This window comes from Globicephala melas, chromosome 5 (assembly GCF_963455315.2).
Source record: "Globicephala melas chromosome 5, mGloMel1.2, whole genome shotgun sequence".
Classification (NCBI taxonomy): domain Eukaryota; kingdom Metazoa; phylum Chordata; class Mammalia; order Artiodactyla; family Delphinidae; genus Globicephala; species Globicephala melas.
Genome location: NC_083318.1, coordinates 42835479 through 42858142, shown reverse-complemented (window position 1 = coordinate 42858142; position 22664 = coordinate 42835479). Strand labels below are relative to the sequence as shown.

The 22664-nt window shown below is 35.4% G+C and overlaps 1 protein-coding gene across 1 annotated transcript in view; it reads left to right on the top strand.

The window, feature by feature from the left end:
* The window catches only part of FBXL5 (F-box and leucine rich repeat protein 5), a 50459-nt gene that overhangs the window by 9918 nt on the left and 17877 nt on the right, over positions 1-22664 (top strand). Inside the window, exons 3-9 of the mRNA XM_030864256.2 lie at positions 2288-2383; positions 3745-3931; positions 5878-6060; positions 8432-8557; positions 11669-11817; positions 12451-12533; positions 13421-14146. Coding sequence (XP_030720116.1) covers positions 2288-2383; positions 3745-3931; positions 5878-6060; positions 8432-8557; positions 11669-11817; positions 12451-12533; positions 13421-14146 — 1550 coding nt within the window. The remainder of the gene's footprint in view (positions 1-2287; positions 2384-3744; positions 3932-5877; positions 6061-8431; positions 8558-11668; positions 11818-12450; positions 12534-13420; positions 14147-22664) is intronic.

Genomic DNA, 22664 nt, shown 5'->3' with positions numbered 1-22664 from the left:
GGCAAAACTTGTTAGCATTTTATAGTAAATGATGTTACTATAGTATAGTAAATGTGTGTTAAAGAAAAAAAAATTATTCTGACACTTGTTAAAGACGATAAGGAAGACTTTATTCAAGGGATTACTGCAATGGGGTTTTGCAGTAGGAGAGAGAGATGGGGTTGAATTCTTATAGCCAGGGAGCAGAGGTGAGGGTCAGGAAAATTACTAAGAGGAAACATCAAGCTGGGAGATTCTTGCTAGACTGACTCTTGCTTCCTTTTGCTGAAGGCATACCAAGGTGACAAGATATTGAGGGTGGTTAGATATTGAGGGTTATCAAATGCCAAGGGTGGTAATGGTGGGGTTGATAGACTGATTCAGGATGATTTTGGTAAAACTGGACTAAGTGGGCCAAGGACAGAGCTCAAGGTCAGGGCCTGGCTGAGAAGACTCAGTGGATCCTGGCTCAGGTTTGATGAGAATCTTTATCAGTTACCTCTTTGTTACTATATGTAAAATTCTATCATGAATGCTGCTCTCCAAATCTTAAAGGTGTTTTTGTAAGTTGAAATTTCAATTACTGTACAAATTTTACTTTCTGATAACATTTGCTGAACTCTTAAAAGAAATCTGTAGTAAATGCAGTTATTGGTGACTAAAGGTAGAATTGTTACTTAGAATGAACAGGGCTGTAGGGGTGGTTACAAAGAATAATTTTTAGTTGTATGATGTAAAATTAAAGATATTTTTGGGTGTAGTTTAGGATAATGGTGTAGAGAAATTTCCCTATTAATTATATTTACGTATTATAGGATATTTGGTCTTCATTTGTCCCCCTTTTGGCTTGGTGAAACATAGACTTAAGTTGTAACTCTGTCAAACCACCATGCACCTTTCATTGATAGATTTGTGTTCTAGAAAGACTGTTCTTAAGTAGGGAAGATGATGGATTGAAGGGAAAAAAAAGACTCAAGCAGGAAGATTTTTATAAAAAAATTATTGTAATAGTTTCCAGAAGAATATACAGTAGCTATTTGGTGGGGAGGTAGGAGATTGGGTAGGGATAGGGTACTGGGAGGGAAGATGGTATAGGAAGATTTATTTTTTATTGAATACTCCTTTGTACTGTTTGAATTTTATATCATGTTCATGTATTACCTATTCAATAAAATGATTAAGATCAGAACTGAAGTAGTAACTAGTGGAGACAGAAGGGAAGGGACAGACTTGAAAGTAATGTAGGACATAAAATTGATAGAAGGTAGTGCTTGTATATACAGGAAGGAGGAAAGGAGAAAGAGAAAGGAAATAAGAGTGAGAATTGAGCTTGACTTTCTAGGGAATATAGAAGAGGCTAAAAAGATCCATTATGGGCAGGTTGAGTTTGAACTGCTCGTGCAGTCCAGGTGGGCATTTATAGGTAGGAGGTGGCATTAGTTGCGCTTCAAGGTTGGAAGGGTAATTTGGTTTGGAAAAGCAAATTTGATAATTATCAGCATGTAAGTAGAAATGGAAGCCACTTGGGCATGCTTAAGGAAAATGTGTAAAATCCTAAGAGAATAGGACATTGGATAGACTATTGGGAAGCAGTTTAATAAATTAGTTAGAAAAGGAGGAGACTAGAGAGGACTCAGCAGGGTTAAGATATTCCCGCATTTTAAAAGTTTCATTATTTTTTGAATTTTCCACATGTACTAAGTTGAGAGGGCTGATACAGAAGTGATGGATAAGTTACAGGGAGATATGACCATAGTTCATATGGGGAAGAACTCTTTAGCTGTTGTGCAGAGTTAGAATGATTTACCTCAAGGTACAGTGAGCTCCTTGCCTTTAGAAATGTAGATGGTCTTCTTCAGGATAATGTAACAGGTATTCTGAATTGTTTAGTAGAGGATACACTAGATGACCTTAAAGGGATTCTGTAATGATATAGTCCAATAGGCGCTTGTGAACTGCTCAGAGGTATATTAATCGGAAAACGGACACATTGAAATTGTATAAATATGCATTAGAAATCAGTAGAAGTTTTGAGCAAATACTTGCTATTTTTAGACTTTTTGTGACATTTTTAAAAAGAAGTATGAGATCACATTACTAAAGGAATTCAAGGTTCTTTTAAGAGATGTTTTGAGGCCATCTTTTATACTTAGAAAAGAAAAGTACAGAGACCATTTTGCTATCTGTTAGTCTAATTTTTTACCCTGACGTTTCAAGTTACATTTCACACTGACTTTCTAGGATCAGATACAGTATAAATTATGAAGCGAAATTTTTATAGAATACACGTTTTTTTGTTTGTTTCTAGAATGAATATGAGCAGTTAAATTATGCAAAACAGTTGAAAGAGAGACTGGAGGCTTTTACAAGAGATTTTCTTCCTCACATGAAAGAGGAAGAGGAGGTAAGCATAATTTTTCCTCTTCGTGATTTTGCTTTATAAAATTGGAGAAATGTTATTTTTCCTTTGAGTCTTCAAAATAATACATAGGAAGATGAACCTCCAGATCTTTTTAGAAAATGAAGAAAAACCCAAGGAAAAAAAGCATTAATTTTGTTTCCTTAGAGAGTTTGTTGCTTTTCATTGACTGAGTGATTGATTTAATTCATTTACTCAAAAAATATTTATTCTCCTATTATGTGGATGGCACTGTATTGATTGTTAACTTTTTATGCTACCCTAATGTCTTTTCTGAACCTTTAGAAGATCCTTTAAACTTTTTAATGTTTTCTGTATTTGCATTCTAAGTTTAAAGAATTTTTAGTGTTCTTTTTTTAGTAGTGGATTTTAGTAATTAAATGGTGGTGTTAAACTTATCAGTCTTATAACTAGTGCACATGTATTAGGATATCCCTGAAGTGGATGAGCAAAACATTTTCTCATTCTCTTCTTTCTCTAAAGTGGGATGAGTATCAGGGTAAGGAATAGAGAAAATATTTATGAGGAACTGGATTCTTGTTCAGCTGTAAATCAGTTATTATAGTGATTCTCACTATAAAAAAGCTTTACCTTATAATCAGATGGCCGTTTTAAAAAAATCTACTTTTAAACCCTTTCCAGACCAATTAAATCAGGTGGGAGATAGAAATGGACATGGATATATTTTAAAGGTTCCCCAAGTCATTGTAATATGCAAATATGCAACCAGCTTTGAAACCACTGAGTTACCAGAGCAGTGTTTCTTAACCTGTGATGCACATCAAAATTATCTATGGAGCAAAGAAAAAAAAAAAAAAGCCCTTGGCTCCACCTCTAAAGATTCTAATTCTGTCAGTTGGAGGTTGGGACTAAGCATCTGTTTCAAGGAAGAAATCTCCTAGATAATATTGAATAGTTGAAGGTATCAGTAGAGCTTTGACTTTTATGGTTGGCAGTACACTGGGTACGGTTCTCATATGATTTAGAGGCCCTGTTTGGGTAGAGGTCAGTTGTTGTAGTAGCAGAAAGCAGTTACCTGACCTAAATGTCTTACCATAGGAGAGTGATTTAGAGTGTATGATAAGCTCTGTACAGGAGGACCTTCTGGTTTGCATGCTTTTAAATTGTTTCGAGAATGAGTGGAGAAGCCATAGAAAGAAGGATCTTGGTGGTGGTATTCTTCTTTGCAATTTTTGGGTAAACTAACTTGGTGGTAACAACTAAATTTTTATGTTTTCCAAATATGTGGTCATAATACGATACTTGAGCCATTAATACTTTAAAAGATGTAGAGTAAAACAAAACTAATTAAGCATATTTCCTTATGAGTATTTTGTTTAATTTAGGTTTTTCAGCCCATGTTAATGGAATATTTTACCTATGAAGAGCTTAAGGATATTAAAAAGAAAGTGATTGCACAACACTGCTCTCAGAAGGATACTGCAGAACTCCTTAGAGGTCTTAGCCTATGGAATCAAGCTGAGGAGCGGCAGAAGTTTTTTAAATATTCTGTGGATGAAAAGTCAGATAAAGGTGAGAGTCATATGTTTAGATAGCTAGCTAGCGATTTATTCGTTCCAAGGCCATTTACTTCTTGTTGATATGACCTTTATATTTTGTTTGAAGAATAATTTAGGCCATTTGTTTTCAAGTATAGTAAATTTAATTGAGGACAGTAGTTTCTATCTTAGAATTTAGTATTGTCTATGATAATTTAACAGCTCATATACTTGGGCCATGTGCAGTATAGTGTTTCTTGAAGGAGTTTATATATATAATAATAATAATTTTGATTAGTAAGAATAACTATCAATATTATTTATATATAAATATATAATGATAATTTAATAATATTTTATTATTAATACTTATTATTATTTTGGCCAATCAAAATTATTGAAAACTACCATATAGAGAGCACTTTTGCAGTGTCATCCAATTTTCTGGGCTCCACTGACCATAGTGGCTGTTTTTATCCTTCTTTGTTTTTTCTTTTTTTTAAAAATCAGTTTTCAAAATCATTTAATGCTTATAGTTTTATCTCTACCCTTTCTCATTCTCTTAGCTTATATCCAGGAATACACAGGGGAGTGAGTATGAGAGGCATAGTTTTTCTATGTATAGTCACTTTGAGAAAACAAATGACAAATGTACATAAAATATCTCTGCTTTTTTTATTGATAGACTACTTCCTCATTTTTATTCTTTCTTTTGTTTGATAGCTTTGCCTTTTAAAACATCATTAAATAAAATTATTGGCATCCTGAGGCTAGTAAAAATTCCTTTGCTTTTGCTAGATGAGAAATAGCAATGGCATTCCTGTTAAAATTGCTTGAAACTGTTTGAAATTGGTCCTTTTTTCTTATTTTTATTTAATAAAGTAGGTGAGATGCATGTTGGAACAAAATTGTTTTTATAGGTTAAGGTATAATTAAACCCATAAAGCTTGTGTGCTTCACTCTGAAATGCAGCTTGTGCTTTAGACATCAAGTCAGGACCTGTTGTATCTGGTTTAATTTTAATTATAACATGGGACTTAAAAGCATCACACTTACTATATTGAATTTTCCCACTCCTTCAAAGTAAATTATAGCTGTATTATGTTTAAAATATTTGCCATTTGTAAAGGGTTAGGTTAAAGTAATTCATCATAGCATTTCTATATTTAAGTTGCTTTGTGAAAACAAATCAAATATATAAGGTACTCAGATTCTTTTTAGTACATTAATGATGAAACTTTTATATTTTATATTCTTTATTGTACACCTCATTTGCAGTTTTCCTTTGGAAAGTTGCTACTGAAATAACCCATTATAGGAAATTGGATATCCAATAACTGTTTTCTATATTAGCTGCTGACAAAAGATTCCTGATAAATGTATACCAGCATTAGAAATATTTACATTATATTGTCTCAACTGGCTCATAAATAGGATAAGGTTGAGGCACCTAAATGTTATAGAGGTCAGATTTCAGAGTTCTTACATGAAACGTGAAAATCAAAGAGGGAACACAAGGAACATGCTGACAGGAGTTGTAATGCATGAATGGAAAACGTTGTGAGATTTGTGTGCATCATTAAAAATGCCCTGGATTTCTCATTATTTGACTGACTCTACACTTGCTGACTTAAAGCTGTATAACCTGTTGGGTTCCTTTTTCAAATGATGCTTCTTATGCTACAAAGTGAGTATTGTATTTTCTGCGACGCCTTTGTAAGAGGAAGTAAATCCTGTGTTCATTATTGTAGCTCCCACTGATGAAGTATGATTTGGACCACGATAGTTTAACCCTACAGGTTCTTAGCAAGTTTAACATCTCCATGTTACCTCTAATCCATGTTATTTCTTTTTCACATCTTGTAAGCAGGAAGGAGTGGACTTTAGGCACTGGATTTTATTTATAGAAATGTGATTGTAATTTCTTACTGCATTTGCTCTTAGAGCCTTTTATGTTAAAGGTTTTCTTTTTTATTTCAGAAGCGGAAGTGTCAGAACAATCCACAGGTATAACTCATCTTCCTCCTGAGGTAATGCTGTCAATTTTCAGTTATCTTAATCCTCAAGAATTATGTCGATGCAGTCAAGTAAGCACTAAATGGTCTCAGCTGGCAAAAACTGGATCACTTTGGAAACATCTTTACCCTGTTCATTGGGCCAGAGGTAGGTAAATGGGATGCTTAGTTTGTTTTAAAAATATTTCAATCTGGTTTTTTTTTTTAAGTATATACTCATAGACATTAATAAGCAAGGCCAGGGAGGGAAACTCTGAAAGGTTGACTAAAAATAGGTTTCATTAGTTAGATTATATGTCTTTGTATACATTTTTTAAAAGCTAACAATTCTGAAGTATTCATGAGTGAATTATGTGATGTGTGCAATTTCCTTTCAAATAATTAGGAAGAAATAGTTGGGGATGGAACGAAAAATAATTGGCAAAATGTTGATAATTGTTTTTTCTTAATAAATTTATTTTATTTATTTTTGGCTGCGTTGGGTCTTCGTTGCTGCTTGCGGGCTTTCTCTAGTTGTGGCAAATGGGCTACTCTTCATTGTGGTGCATGGGCTTCTCATTGCAGTGGCTTCTGTTGTTGTGGAGCATGGGCTCTAGGTGCACGGGCTTCAGTAGTTGTGGCTTGTGGGCTCTAGAGTGCAGGCTCAGTAGTTGTGGTGCACGGGCTTAGTTGCTCCGTGGCATGTGGGATCTTCCCGGACCAGGACTCGAACCCGTGTCCCCTGCATTGGCAGGCAGATTCTTAACCACTGTGCCACCAGGGAAGCCCCGATAATTGTGAAGATAGGTGATGAGTACATAGGTGTTCATTATGCTACTTGTTTAATGCTGCTTATTCCTACTTTTGACTATATTTGTAATTTTCCATAACAAAACGTTAAAAATAAAATTAATAGGTTGTCAGAACAGCTTTAAATAATTAGATGAGTATTTTAAAAATACAAAATAAATTAATTCTATAAAATTTAAAGTTGAGTCACTGTTATGTTTCCCTTTTGATAGTAGCTCAAGATAACTAAATGTATTTTTGTCTTTAGCATATTTTTTTGTGATTAATAATGCCTCATTCTATAAATTACAATTTCATATTAGTTAATTTCATTGTGGTAAGTTAGTTTTACATGTGAACAATTAAAGAAAGTTTTGCTTTCATGAGCATATAATGCAGTCATGGGATAAATACAACTAATATGGCATATATTCTTCTGTCACTGAATTAAAACAGTTTTTCTAGGTGGGTACCTCAAATTTCACATTAATTGTTTTTAGTTTTTTATAATTTGTCACTTGGACATGGAAATATATATTTTTTACATAATTAAAGTGTGAGTCTGATTTAAAAATAGTTTTATTTTTTATATCAATATGTATCACTTTTAAATAAGCTTTTGTTAGAGATATAATATTTTTTGCATGAAGCTATTTGGAGTATTGGGTAGACTTATATGATCCAAATGATTAGAATTATTATTTTTATGTGGAATAATTTTTCTTATTGTAGGATAATATATTAAGTGAAAAGTCAGATAAGGCAAGTATGGATATATCACATACTTTTTTATTAGATGTATTTTTGATTATGAAGAATTACTTATTAGGTAGTAATACATAATTAGGTACTGTTTGATATAAAGATCAAATATGATAATGCTATGCTAGATTTCTGTGAAGTTAACCAGATATTAAATATGCTGCTTTTTTTTTCTGTTTTTAATATGCTTAAACAAAAAGTTCCAATAAAAATGGTTGTAATTTAATTTATTTATGGTATTTGTTTCCTGTGATTCTTGATCACAATTGATTTGACCCCCTGCAGGGGATGTTTTGAAATGCCTGTGGAGGCATTTTTGTCCCATCTTGGAGTATTACACTGGCATCCAGTGGGTAGAGGCCAGGGTTACTGCTAAACACCCTGCAATGCACAGGGAAGCACTCCACAACAAAGAATTACCCAGCCCAGAATATCAATGGTGTTAAGGTTGAGGAGCCCTCACTTAGATGTAACGTTAGGAATTCAATAAATTAATTCTGCATTGTCTTGCACTTCACAGTCATGTAATTTAATCGCAGCGTATTCTCCAGGATCTTTAAATTTATGGTTTAGCTTTACCTTAATCTTTCCCTTTTTCTGTTCCCACCTACTTCTGAATTGCTAATTCACTACTGAGCAGAAAGTCTTGCTTCCTTTTGTTTATTAGCAATTGTGTTAATGAGGGTATTGCTGGAGCCAGTGTGAAGCCACAGTAGGGAAAAAGGTTAGGTTGTTTTCAGTGATTTCTGAAATTTCTTGTTAAGACTGTTGATAATTATTTTTCATAGTTTTTTGGTATGTCTGAAATTGAATTCTGTGCTTATTTAAATGTAATTTTTTAAACCACAATTGTTTCTAACAATAGGTGGCTCATTGTGTATGGCTCACATATTTTTTGTGTGCAGACATTTTTGTTATAAATAGGTTATTTTTTTGTAATGGTAGCCGATCTAATCTTATTTTGTTCCTTTTGTTTTTTTGTTGAGTAGGTGACTGGTATAGTGGTCCTGCAACTGAACTTGATACTGAACCTGATGAGGAATGGGTGAAAAATAGAAAAGATGAAAGTCGTGCTTTTCAGGAGTGGGATGAAGATGCCGATATAGATGAATCTGGTAAGCTGTGTCTGGAATTAAAACTGTTACATGGTGCTTTAATAATTACTGTTACATTAACAAGTACTTAGGTGCTAGGATTTATGTATTTTGTGTTTTCTAAAAAACCTGGTGTTTTTAAGCCTACTGCTTTCTAAACTTTCATGGAATAGTAAGCGTATTTAAAATTCTGTTTAAAGTAATTTTTAAATGTGTATAGGCTTGTTTCCCATATGTTTTTTTTTTTAACAGATTTATTTATTTATTTATTTTTATTTATTTTTGGCTGCGTTGGGTCTTCGTTGCTGCCCGCAGGCTTTCTCTAGTTGCAGCGAGTGGGGGCTGCTCTTCGTTGCGGTGCATGGGCTTCTCATTGTGGTGGCCTCTCTTGTTGTGGAGCACGGGCTCTAGGTGCACGGGCTTCAATAGTTGTGGCGCGTGGGCTCAGTAGTTGTGGCTCATGGGCTCTAGAGCGCAGGCTAAGTAGTTGTGGCACACGGGCTTAGTTGCTCCGCAGCATGTGGGATCTTCCCGGACCAGGGCTCGAACCTGTGTCCCCTGCATTGGCAGGCGGATTCTTAACCACTGTGTTATCAGGGAAGCCCTCCCATATGCTTTTATATTTATTTAAACGCTTTAAAAAAAATCAGAAAATGATGACTGTTTTCCTTATTGAAATAATATACATTCATTATAGTGCTATGCAGTTTACAGTGTGTTTTTAGGGCCACTTTATTTGATCAGCTCAGTAGTATATATTGAGTCGTCTGTGGCCCAGAGGAAGGAGCATAACGCTGTTGAACCTGTTTATTAATTTGTAAACAGTCATGCCACTTGCCTCACATGGTGGTTATAGAATTAAGTAATACATATGAAGATTCTTTGTAAATGGTAAGGGATTATATAAACTGGTGTAGCCATTCATTAAGCACCGTGGGAGAATTCAAGGGTGACAAAGACTTTATCCCTACCCTCAAAGAACTCACAAATGGGAGAATTTAGAATACATGATTCTTAATCAAGGTATGTATTGGAAAATGCTGTAATGAAGGTGCAGAAAGATGCTCTTTGGGAATATGGAGGAGAAAGACACAAATTCTATCTTAGATGTTACTTTAGATAATGATTAATTATTAAAAGATGATGAAAATAGTAAAAAAAAAAAAAAAAAACTAATAAGATATTCTTCTACTTTGTAAAACTGAACCTGTAGGAATTTTTTATTTATAAGTTGCCCACTTATAGTAAGCTGGTCTGGCAAAAGAACTAAACTTGTGGAAAGTAAGGAATATAAATACAAAGATTATTGTTTTAGCAGCAAGTTTATTTTTATGAAATGAAGGTGCAAAACACCTTTTTTAATGTTTTAAATGTTTGGAAGGTGTCATGTAAGGAGGAGGTCTATTCCAGTTACATTTGGTGATTTGCTTATCCTGTGGCAGGCACTTTCTGGGCATGAGGTTAACAGTGAACAAAATGGGAAAAAAAAATCCTTGGCTTTGTTTAGCTTAAAATTTGGAGGGGGAGGCAGACAGTAAAGACAGGCAAAATATATACTGTATTAGATAATGTTAAGTGCTGTGGAGAAAAATAAAGGAAAAGCGTGCCAGGAAGAGAGGAAAGAAGTTACCATTTTCAATAGATTGAGTAGTTAAGGTTCCTTGAGAAATTTGAGCAAAGACCTCAAGGAGTTAAGGTCTTTACTCAGATGTCACCTTAGGGAAGACTTGATTTATCCATTCTAAAAAATCAATTCATAATACCTGTGTTGAGTTTTAAAGGCTTTATCAAACTTAATGTGTTTATCTCAGCACTTAAAGATAGACAAAGAGACTGCTGTTGTTTTCTTTCATATTGAGAGGGAAAGGTTAAGGTTATAATGATGGAGCCTTTCTAAGGTAATATATGTGTTTAGCTGTTTAGTGTATCTAAGAGTAAACTTTGGATCTGTCATCTATGTTAGTGCTTTTTCAGCTTAGCTGTCTTTACTAGTCTTGTAGAGAAGTTATTATTCTTCATAGGATGTTTAGTTTTCTTTTTTTTAGGATTTCACAGTAAACAGTACACATTTAGATAGAGAGAGCCGCAGAAACAAAAGAATCATTTGGAAATAAAATTTTAGTAGAATAAATAGGGTTCACTAAAAGTCACTTTTATCCCTGTATTTCACATATATGTCTAACTAAAGGAGGAATTTAGAATAATATCTGTAAACATGGAAACAATCAAAAATTCAGAATTATTGTTTCTATTTATATTCCTTTTGTCAGCTACACTCAGTTTTCTTTTAAATGAGACTTCCTCAGCTTATCCTGTTAAACTGTTTTATGTTTGGAGACATTTGAGTTAGATCTTCGGGTAAGCAAAAAAGCAATAGGATCCTGAGAAAGGTGATAAAATTATTAGTTCATTCTTTTTCGTGTAGTGTGTTTTTTTCCTTATATCAAATTGGAGTTTGTAGGGTTTTTTTTTTTTTTTTACTTGTTACAGTAGTGCATCCTGTTATACACATCTAAACTCTACAGAAGTTATTAAGCAGAAAACAAAAGCCATGCTCATTTTTAATTTCTTTAAAGTTCTAAGGTACTTTTCGTTGCTTGATTCATTATGACCAGCCTAACTTAATTGTTTCAAATCTCTTCTAGCTCTGTGTCCCTTTTATTGATATTTATGTAAAATAATGAATGATACTTTTTATTATTTTTATTATGGTTCATTTTCCTCTTGATATCCTATATTCTCTTGAAGAACTGACACTATTCTTCAAGTAGTCAAAGTTTTTTCCAAAATTTTTTCGGTGCCTGAAACTGGAGTTATTTTTATCTTTTCTCTGATAATTAGCTTGAGAAGAAAATTACCTTCAGCCTTGAAGCATGTTAAAAAATTCTTCCTTTCATTCCCATTTAAACCTTTTTTCTTTTTCTTTTGTCTCTTTTTAGTTGATGTCAGACCTGTTAATATAAATATTAAGTCCTGGCGAATGAGGACTTGTCCATTTAATTTGCTTTGCATATATAGGGGAGTTTAAAAGGAGAGCAAAATGTATTTCATATTTAATGATTTGGTGATTCCTTGAGTAGCCTAATCATAATTAGTGTATCAAGTTCTTAGACTTTTGAATTCATTTTACAGAAGAGTCTGCAGAGGAATCGATTGCCATCAGCATTGCACAAATGGAAAAACGTTTACTCCATGGCTTAATTCATAATGTTCTACCGTATGTTGGTACTTCTGTAAAAACTTTAGTATTAGCGTACAGCTGTGCAGTTTCCAGCAAAATGGTATGTATAAATTAGCACTAGTTTAGGTATTAAGAAAAAGTAGCAACGATCTACATTTTGTTTGCTTATTCCTGAGTTTAATTTAAAAAAAAAATAACAGTTTACCCATGAGTGTACCTTCCCATGGGTACGCATACACTGCTAATTTTCATCTTTTTTCATTTCAGTTCTTATAGTAATCTTTGTACATAGATATCATTGTCTTCATATTATAGAAAAGGAAACATAGACTGAGAGGTTAAACAGTTTATTTAGTTTCACAGATGTTAAGTGATAAAGCCCAGTTTTATATGATTGTTTATAATGTGTAAGGCATGGTAAGATGGGCAGGTGAAATTAAATCATGGTTTTATGAAAGACTATCTTGTGATATCCTACATTAGAATCTTCTTGGGTATTCCTTAAGAATGTAAATTTCCTGGGTCTAATCTTAGAATTACTGAAACAGATTTTCTGGGATTTCATCACAATATATATTTGTAAGGCAGAATTGAAGTGATTTTTACATGCAGAAAAGTGTGAGAACCACTGGTTATATTACTTACTAAAAATTATATATTACTTACTAAAAGTTATGTCTCTAACCTAACTAAATTCTGCAGATCTTCACAGTGACTTTTTTTTCCCTCTTAGGTTAGGCAGATTTTAGAGCTTTGTCCTAACTTGGAACATTTGGATCTTACCCAAACTGACATTTCAGATTCTGCATTTGACAGGTTAGTTAATTTTGAATATATAAATTTAATGATTTCTTAACTATGAATCAGTAGAATTGTTCTGTAGTTTTTCATTTACATAATTACAGTTTAATCATACTATTACTTTCTACTATCAGATTTTGGTCATGTTATGGTAGTAGCACCCTCCAATTCTCTGCTTTTGTCCTTAGGTCCCAGCTGATTCAAAACTTATATATGTATCATCCTATCACCTTTATAATCTTGTACTGTGTCTAGGCTTTTGAGCCTTGCTGTGTAACCATGTAGCTTGGTACTGTGTTTTAAAGAAGTTTTCATTTTCAGTTGGGCTCCCAGTACCATTTGGCAAAGCTCCCTCTTCATAGTTATTCTAAAATTTTAACACTTTCTTCAAGCAACCCTCAGATTTTATTTCTTTGGATGCTGCTACTTTCCTTCTTATTCTACCTCGCCCTGCTGTTTCCCACCCTAGCATTTATATCAGCACCTCTTTTCCAATTTCAGAGGGAGAAATGTATTCTTCTCTGGCTAAGGCTAATTCTCTACTAATTCCTAGAGCTTGTTCTACTGAATCTTTCTCCTCTAATTATTATTTTCTTTCTTTCATGTCTGTAGAGCCTTTCCTCTATTGGTTATTTTTCAGGATGAAAAACAGTCTCTCCCTTCCATACCCTTCTCCTTTCCTACTCTTCTTTTGGGTTAGCAATACTCTTAGTTCCTCATTACTCTTATTGTCTTTTCATATTCCTAGCATTTAAAGTAGTGCCTAACAACAGATATTCAGTAAATGATTGATTATATTAGATTTAAAATCTTTCTTGTAGTTTCCATTTACTTACGTATAATCAAATCTTTTGAAGAATTTAACAATATCCACTAATAGTTTTGTTACCTCTTAATTATAGTTGGTCTTGGCTTGGTTGCTGCCAGAGTCTTCGGCATCTTGATCTATCTGGATGTGAAAAAATCACAGATGTGGCTCTAGAGAAGATTTCTAGAGCTCTTGGAATTTTGACATCTCATCAGAGTGGCCTTTTGAAAACTCCAACAAGCAAAATTGCTTCGACTACCTGGAAAAATAAAGACATTACCATGCAGTCCACCAAGCAGTATGCTTGTTTGCCCGATATAACTAACAAGGGCATCGGAGAAGAAATAGATAATGAACACCCCTGGACTAAACCTATTTCTTCTGAAAATTTCACTTCTCCTTATGTGTGGATGTTAGATGCTGAAGATTTGGCTGATATTGAAGATGCTGTAGAATGGAGACATAGAAATGTTGAAAGTCTTTGTGTAATGGAAACAGCATCCAATTTTAGTTGTTCCTCCTCCGGTTGTTACAGTAAGGATATTGTTGGACTAAGGACTAGTGTCTGTTGGCAGCAGCATTGTGCTTCTCCAGCCTTCGCGTATTGTGGTCATTCATTTTGTTGTACAGGAACAGCTTTAAGAACTATGTCAGCACTCCCGGAGTCTTCTGCATTGTGTAGAAAAGCATCAAGGACTAGATTGCTTAGGGGAACAGACTTAATTTACTCTGGGAGTGAAAAAACTGATCAAGAGACTGGGCGTGTACTTCTGTTTCTCAGTCTGTCCGGATGTTATCAGATCACAGACCATGGTCTCAGGTAAGTAATCTGTTGCAGAGTATTAGGAAATGAGCATGTTCTCATTCTCAAATGGAGTGGAAAATTTTGAATCTAAGTCATTCCTTTCAGCTGATTTATTTAACCGAAAGAGTTAACCACTTCAAAGAGTTGTCCTACTGCAAAATTTTGGAACGATAAAACTTCAGCATGAAGTTTCAGTCAGTTCAATTGCTTTGTAATGTGGAAGAACATAAATTTAAAAGTTTAATAAATACTTACAACACAATAAATACATGCAACACATTTTCTAAGGTGCTTTAGTGGATGTAAAGATGAATAAGATACAGTTTTTACCCTCGAGGACTTGTAACAGAGAAGAAAATATGTACACTATATTCTGTGTATTATTTGTGTACATCCTTTAAGGGATGTTGAATTAAAGATTCTATGGGGATCAAAGGAGAGAGAGAGAGACTTCTCATCCAGTTGCAGCAAATGATTAGAAAATGTTATGAAGAGGAACTTCCCTGGCAGTCCAGTGGTTAAGACTTTGCCTTCTGATGCAGGGGGTGTGGGTTTGATCTCTGGTCGGGGAGCTAAGATCCCACATGCCTCGTGGCCAAAAAACCTAAACGTAAAACAGAAGCAATATTGTAACAAATTCAATAAAGACTTTAAAAATGGTCCACATCAAAAAAAAAAAAAAGATAAAATGTAATGAAGAGGTGGCCCTTAATTGAACCTTGAAGATGGATGAAGGATTTTGATAGGTGGCAGAGGGAGAAGAGACCATTCCAAGCAGTAGGGATCATTTGAGCCCACGGTAAAGCACTGTTTAACTGTTGTTAGGGTATTTTGCTGTTATGGTTGTTCTCAGAGTTAATAATTGTTTGATTATCTGTGGCATGAGCCTTCAGAAATTGACTTTATGTTTTCTCTTTTACCCTGTAATAGACTTGAATTTTACTAGGGCTCCTTAATAATGGGGTGTCAGGCATGTTAAACAATGAAAATTCATCCAACATAAAGCCTATTACCCCCTCTTGTCTTTTAAGTATGATCTTTAGCAGATTAAATTGAACTCAGTGGGGGATGTTCAAAGGAGTATTCCCGTTTGGCTGTAGAGAAGGATGTGTATTGGGGAATAGTGGGGAATAAGGCTATGACAGAGTTTGAATTCAGGGAAGAATTCATTTGGGGAATGGGGAGCACAGGAACTATCTTACTTGATATTATTTGGACTGGTAGCTTATCAAAAAAGCTGCAATCTGAGTGCAGCTCAGATTTTAAAAAGTGCAGCTCCTTTTAATCAGATTATCTTGAAGGAGTCTTTCTTAATCATTTAAATATTTATTGAGCATCTGTTGTGTGACTTGCCCTCTTCTAACTGCTCGGGATCCAGAATAAATGACTCAAATTTCCTGCTTTCATAGAGTTTATAATCTAATGGTAGAAATAAGACAATAAAGATGTAATATCAGACTGAATGTTCTGAAGAAAAGTGAAATATGTCTATGGGGTAGAGAATACAGAGAATGCTCCTTCACATTTGATGGACAGGAAAGGCCTTGAAAAGAAGCATTTTTTTAAGTAGAGATTGGGATGAAGTTAGAGAGTGAATTTTCTGTGCATTTCCTGGGAGAGAAGCTAAGGAAATCGAAACTACAAATTTGATTTTTAGAAACAGCTTTCTTCTTGCATTTATTCTGTTGGTTTAAAAAGTATTTCAGTTAACTTAATAAGTTCAGCTGGTGTTCAGGTTTGAGAACAAATACAACTTGTGCAAGCATTCACCTCAACTTGGGGGAACAGAGTTGCTAGTTGGGAGTATTCTGTGTATCCTTCTGTAATAGTCATTATGTTTTATTCAGGGATGGGTAGCATGAATTTTGGCAAGTTGGTTATGGGGCTTGTTAAAAGAGCATTCACTGTAAAAATGTAGGTTGAAAATCAAAGTTTTAAACTAGATTGAAGCCGTAGGGAACATATAGTGTAGTGTGTAGTCTTCATGCAGCATTATCTGGTTTTCATAGGAATGACATAAAATAAATTTTGGCTGTCATTGAGTAGAAGTAGCCTGTTTAAATTTTCAGCCTTCTTTGGCCCCCTCACATTGCCATTATTGTTTCGGTACAAACTATTCCTTTTCTCCTTGAATCCAAGGCAACTGCTCTTGAATCTTTTGCAGATAGCATGTATAGTTGGGTGTTACAGTTAAACATTCTGTCATTTAATCTTTCGGTTTCACAATATGCATTTAATGTAATTACTGATATGGTTAAATTTATGCCTACCATCTTACTGTTTGTTTTCCCCCTGTTTCTCTTTTCTTTATTCTTGTTTTGTCTTTTCCTGACTTGCTTTGGATTTATTAAGTATGGGTTGGCCAAAAATTTCCTTTGGTTTTTAAGTAAAAATAAAAGACATTTTTCATTTTCACCAAGAACGTTATGGAACAACATATTCACTGTTTTGTTCCACCACCTTCTGCCATTTTTGAGGCAACTTCATAATTCCATCTTCCCAAAACTTTTTATCTTTTTGAGCAAAGAACTGTTCCAGGTGCCTTTTAGTGTTCCAGGGAATTGAAATTTTTTCCATTGAGAGAATTTTGTAAAGACCAAACAAAATAATGGAAATCTGAAGGTGCAATGTCTGGTGAATACAGCAGATGAATCAGAACTTCCCAGCCAAGCTGTAACAGTTTTTGCTTGGTCATCAAAGAAACATGCGGTCTTGTGTTACCCTGATGGAAGATTGTGCGTTTTCTGTTGACTAATTCCGGACGCTTTTCGTTGAGTGCTGCTTTTGAGTTGGTCTAATTGGGAGCAGTACTTGTTAGAATTAACCTTTTGGTTTCTGGAAGGAGCTCATAGTAGAGGACTCTGTTCCAGTCCCACCATATACACATCACCTTCTTTGGGTGAAGACCGGCCTTTGTTGTGGTTGGTGGCAGTTCATTTTGCTTGCCCACGACCTCTTCCGTTCCACATTATTGTACAGTATCCACTTTTCATCGCCTGTCACAATTTGTTTCAAAATGGAATGTTTTTGTTACGTTTCAGTAGAGAATTGCATGCGGAAATACAGTCAGGAAGGTTTTTTTCACTTAACTTTTGTGGAACCCAAACATCAGAGCGATTAACATAACCAAGCTGGTGCAAATGATTTTCAGTGCTTGATTTGGATATTTTGAGCATGTCGGCTATCTCCTGCATGGTATAACGTTGATTGTTCTCAGTGAATGTCTTCATTTGGTAGCTATCAACCTCAGCTGGTCTACCTGACTGTGGAGCATCATCCAGCAAGAAATTCCAGCATGAAACTTCGCAAACCACTCACACTTTCGATCAGTCATAGCATCATCTCCATACACTGCACAAATCTTTTTTCGTGTTTCAGTTGCATTTTCACCTTTCTTGAAATAAGAAAGCATAATATGTCGAAAATGTTGCTTTTTCTTCCATCTTCAATTTTTAAGTGGCTACACAAAAATTCACTACTTTTGATAAGTTTTTTTTAAATGCACACTGATATGACAGCTGTCACAAGACAATCTAACAAAATTGTTTCAAATGAACTTAAATATAACTAAGCCCTACTAAAGCCATCTTACGGAAAATACGAACGAACTTTTTGGCCAACCCAGTACTTTTAGTATCAGTTTTATCTCTACTCTTGGTTAGTATATCATTTATTTAGTGTTTGCTTTAGGGTTTGTATGTACCTTGTAAATAAAATTGTGGTAAAATATACAAACCACAAAGGTTACCATATTAACGATTTTTTCTTAAATTTTATTTTATTTATTTTTCTAAACAGCACGTTCTTACTAGTTACCCATTTTATACATATTAATGTATATGTGTCAGTACCAATCTCCCAGTTCATCACACCACCACCACCCCCCTCGCCACTTTCCCCCCTTGGTGTCCATGTTTGTTCTGTACATGTGTGTCTATTTCTGCCCTGCAAACTGGTTCATCTGTACCATTTTTCTAGGTTCCACATATTTGCGTTAATATGTGATATTTGTTTTTCTCGTTCTGACTTACTTTACTCTGTATGACAGTCTCTGGATCCATCCACATCTCTACAAATGACTCGGTTTCATTCCTTTTTATGGCTGAGTAATATTCCATTGTATGTATATACCACACCTTCTTTATCCATTGGTCTGTCGATGGGCATTTAGGTTGCTTCCATGTCCTGGCTATTTTAAATAGTGCTGCAGTGAACATTGTGGTACATGACTCTTTCTGAATTACGGTTTTCTCAGGGTATATGCCCAGTAGTGGGATTGCTGGGTCGTTTGGTAATTCTATTTTTAGTTTTTTAAGGAACCTCCATACTGTTCTCCGTAGTGGCTGTATCAATTTACATTCCCACCAACAGGGCAAGAGGGTTCCCTTTTCTCCACACCCTCTCCAGCATTTGTTGTTTGTAGATTTTCCAGTGATTCCCATTCTAACTGGTGTGAGGTGATACCTCATTGTAGTTTTGATTTGCATTTCTCTAATAATTAGTGATGTTGAGCAGCTTTTCGTGTGCTTCTTGGCCATTTGTATGTCTTCTTTGGAGAAATGTCTATTTAGGTCTTCTGCCCATTTTTGGATTGGGTTGTTTGTTTAATATTGAGCTGCATGAGCTGTTTATATATTTTGGAGATTAATCCTTTGTTGATTTGTTTGCCAATATTTTCTCCCATTCTGAGGGTTGCCTTTTCGTCTTGTTTGTAGTTTCCTTTGCTTTGCAAAAGGTTTTAAGTTTCATTAGATCCCATTTGTTTATTTTTGTTTTTATTTCCATTACTCTAGGAGGTGGATCAAAAAAAGATCTTGCTGTGATTTATGTCAAAGTGTGTTCTTCCTAGGTTTTCCTCTAAGAGTTTTATAGTATCTGGTCTTACATTTTGGTCTCTAATTCATTTTGAGTTTATTTTTGTGTATGGTGTTAGGGAGTGTTCTAATTTCATTCTTTTACATGTAGCTGTCCAGTTTTTCCAGCACCACTTATTGAAGAGACTGTCTTTTCTCCATTGTATATCCTTGCCACCTTTGTCATAGATTAGTTGACCATAGGTGCGTGGGTTTATCTCTGGGCTTTCTATCTTGTTCCATTGATCTGTATTTCTGTTTTTGTGCCAGTATCATATTGTCTTGATTACTGTAGCTTTGTAGTATAGTCTGAAGTCAGGGAGTCTGATTCCTCTAGCTCCGTTTTTTTCCCTCAAGACTGCTTTGGCTATTCAGGGTCTTTTGTGTCTCCATACAAATTTAAAAATTTTTTGTTCTAGTTCCATAAAAAACGCCATTGGTAGTTTGATAGGGATTGCATTGAATCTGTAGATTGCTTTGGGTAGTATAGTCATTTTCACAATATTGATTCTTCCAGTCCAAGAACATGGTATATCTCTCCATCTGTTGGTATCATCTTTAATTTCTTTCATCAGTGTCTTATAGTTTTCTGCATATAGGTTTTTTGTCTCCCTAAGTAGGTTTATTCCTAGGTATTTTATTCTTTTTGTTGCAGTGGTAAATGGGAGTGTTTCTTTAATTTCTCTTTCAGATCTTTCATCATTAGTGTATAGGAATGCAAGAGATTTCTGTGCATTAATTTTGTATCCTGCAACTTTACCGGATTCATTGATTAGCTCTAGTAGTTTTCTGGTGGTATCTTTAGGATTCTCTATGTATAGTATCATGTCATCTGCAAACAGTGACAGTTTTACTTCTTCTTTTCCAATTTGTCTTCCTTTTATTTCTTTTTCTTCTCTGATTGCCCTGGCTAGGACTTCCAAAGGTATGTTGAATAATACTGGTGAGAGTGGACATCCTTGTCTTGTTCCTGATCTTAGAGGAAGTGCTTTCAGTTTTTCACCACTGAGAACAATGTTTGCTATGAGTTTGTTGTATATGGCCTTTATTATGTTGAGGTAAGTTCCCTCTGTGCCCACTTTCTGGAGAGTTTTTATCATAAATGGGTGTTGAATTTTGTTAAAAGCTTTTTCTGCATCTATTGAGGTGATCATATGCTTTTTCTTCTTCAGTTTGTTAATACGGTGTATCACATGGATTGACTTGCGTATATTGAAGAATCCTTGCATCCCTGGGATAAGTCCCACTTGATCATGGTGTATGATCCTTTTAATGTGCTGTTGGATTCTGTTTGCTAGTATTTTGTTGAGGATTTTTGCATCTATATTCATCTGTGATATATTTCCGTAATTTTCTTTTTTTGCCGGGTAGAGTAATCTTGGTTGTAGGTTCTTCCCTTTCATCACTTTAAGTATATCATGCCACTCCCTTCTGGCTTGTGGAGTTTCTGCTGAGAAATCAGCTATTAACCTTATGGGAGTTCCCTTGTATGTTATTTGTAGTTTTTCCCTTGCTGCTTTCAGTAATTTTTCTTTGTCTTTAATTTTTTCCAATTTGTTTTCTGTGTGTCTCGTCATGTTTCTCCTTGGGTTTGTCCTGCCTGGGAGTCTCTGTGCTTCCTGGGCTTGGGTGGCTAGTTCCTTTCCCATGTTAGGGAAGTTTTCGAGTATAATCTCTTCATATATTTTCTCGGGTCCTTTCTCTCTCTCTTCTTCTGGGACCCCTATAATGTGAATGTTGTTGCATTTATTAATGTTGTCCCAGTGGTCTCTTAGTCTGTCTTCATTTCTTTTCATTCTTTTTTCTTTCTTCTGTTTCATGGCAGTTAATTCCACCATTCTGTCTTCCAGGTCACATATCCGTTCTTCTGCCTCAGTTATTCTGGTATTGGTTCTTTCTCCTTTATTTTTCATTTCAGTTATTGTATTGTTCATATCTGTTTGTTTGTTCTTTAATTCTTATAGGTCTTTGTTAAACATTTCTTTCATCCTCTGGATCTTTGCCTCTATTCTTTTTCCAAGGTCCTGGATCATCTTCACTATAATTATTCTGAATTCTTTTCAGGAAGGTTGCCTATCTCCACTTCATTTAGTTGTTTTTCTGGGGGTTTATCTTGTTCCTTCATCTGGTACGTAGCTCTCTGCCTTTTCATCTTGTCTGTCTTTCTGAAGTGAATGTGGTTTTTGTTCCACAGGCTGCAGGATTGTAGTTCTTCTTGCTTCTGCTGTCTGCCCTCTGGTGGATGAGGCTATCTAAGAGGGTTTTGCAAGTTTCCTGATGGGAGGGACTGGTGGTGGGTAGAGCTGGCTGTTGCTGTGGTGGGGAGATCTCAGTAAAACTTTAATCTGGTTGTCTGCTGATGGGTGGGGCTGGGTTCCCTCCCTGTTGGTTGTTTGGCCTGAGGCGACCCAACACTGGAGCCTACCCAGGCTCTTTGGTGGGTCTGAAGGCGGACTCTGGGAGGGCTCATGCCAAGGAGTACTTCCCAGAACTTCTGCTGCCAGTGTCCTTGTCCTCATGGTGAGACACAGCCACCCCCCGCCTCTGCAGGAGACCCTCTAACACTAGCAGGTAGGTCTAGTTCAGTCTCCTATGGGGTCACTGCTCCTTCCCCTGGGTCCCGATACGCACACTATTTTGTGTGTGGCCTTCAAGAGTGGGGTCTCTTTCCCCCGGTGCTGTTGAAGTCCTGCAATCAAATCCCAGTAGCCTTCTAAGTCTGGTTCTCTGGGAATTCCTCCTCCTGTTGGTGGACCCCGAGGTTGGGAAGCCTGACGTGGGGCTCAGAACCTTCACTCCAGTGGGTGGACTTCTGTGGTATAAGTGTTCTCCAGTTTGTGAGTCACCCACCCAGCAGTTACAGGATTTGATTTTATTGTGATTGCACCCCTCCTACCATCTCATTGTGGCTTCTTTGTCTTTGGATGTGGGGTATCTTTTTTGCTGAGTTCTAGTGTCTTTCTGTCAGTGATTTTTCAGCAGTTAGTTGTGATTCCGGTGCTCTCGCGAGGGGGAGTGAGAGCACGTCCTTCTACTCTGCCATCTTGAACCAGTCCTTCCATTTTAATGATTTTTAAGTGTACAACTCAGTGGCCCTCTGAGTTCACAATGTTGTATAACATTGCAAATATTTCCAAAACTTTTTCAGCACTCACAACAGAAAGTGTAACTATCAAGCAGTAACTGCTTACTCTTCCAACCCTCCCAGGCTCCCTACTGTTTTACTTTCTGTCTCTATGTATTTGCATCATTTATACAACATAGATACATCATGTAAGTGGAAACATACAATACTTGTCCTCTCTGTCTGGCTTATTTCACTTAGCATAATGTATTCAAGGTTCATTCACGTTGTGAATGTATCAAAACTTCATTCCTTATTATAGCTGAATAATATTCTGTATTTATATACCACATTTTGTTTATCTGTTTGTCATTGATGTCATCATCGATGGGCACTTGGATTGTTCGCCCTGTTAGCTGTTGTGAATAATGCTGCTGTGAATATTGGCATACAAGTATTTGAGTCCTTGTTGTCATTTGTTCTTTAATTTATTTTAGCAGTGTTTTGCAGTTTTCAGTGTACAAGTCTTTTGCCTTAGTTAAGTTAATTCTTAAGTATTTTAATTTTTTGATGCTATTTTAAGTGGAATTTTCTTAATTTCTTTTTCAGATTGTTC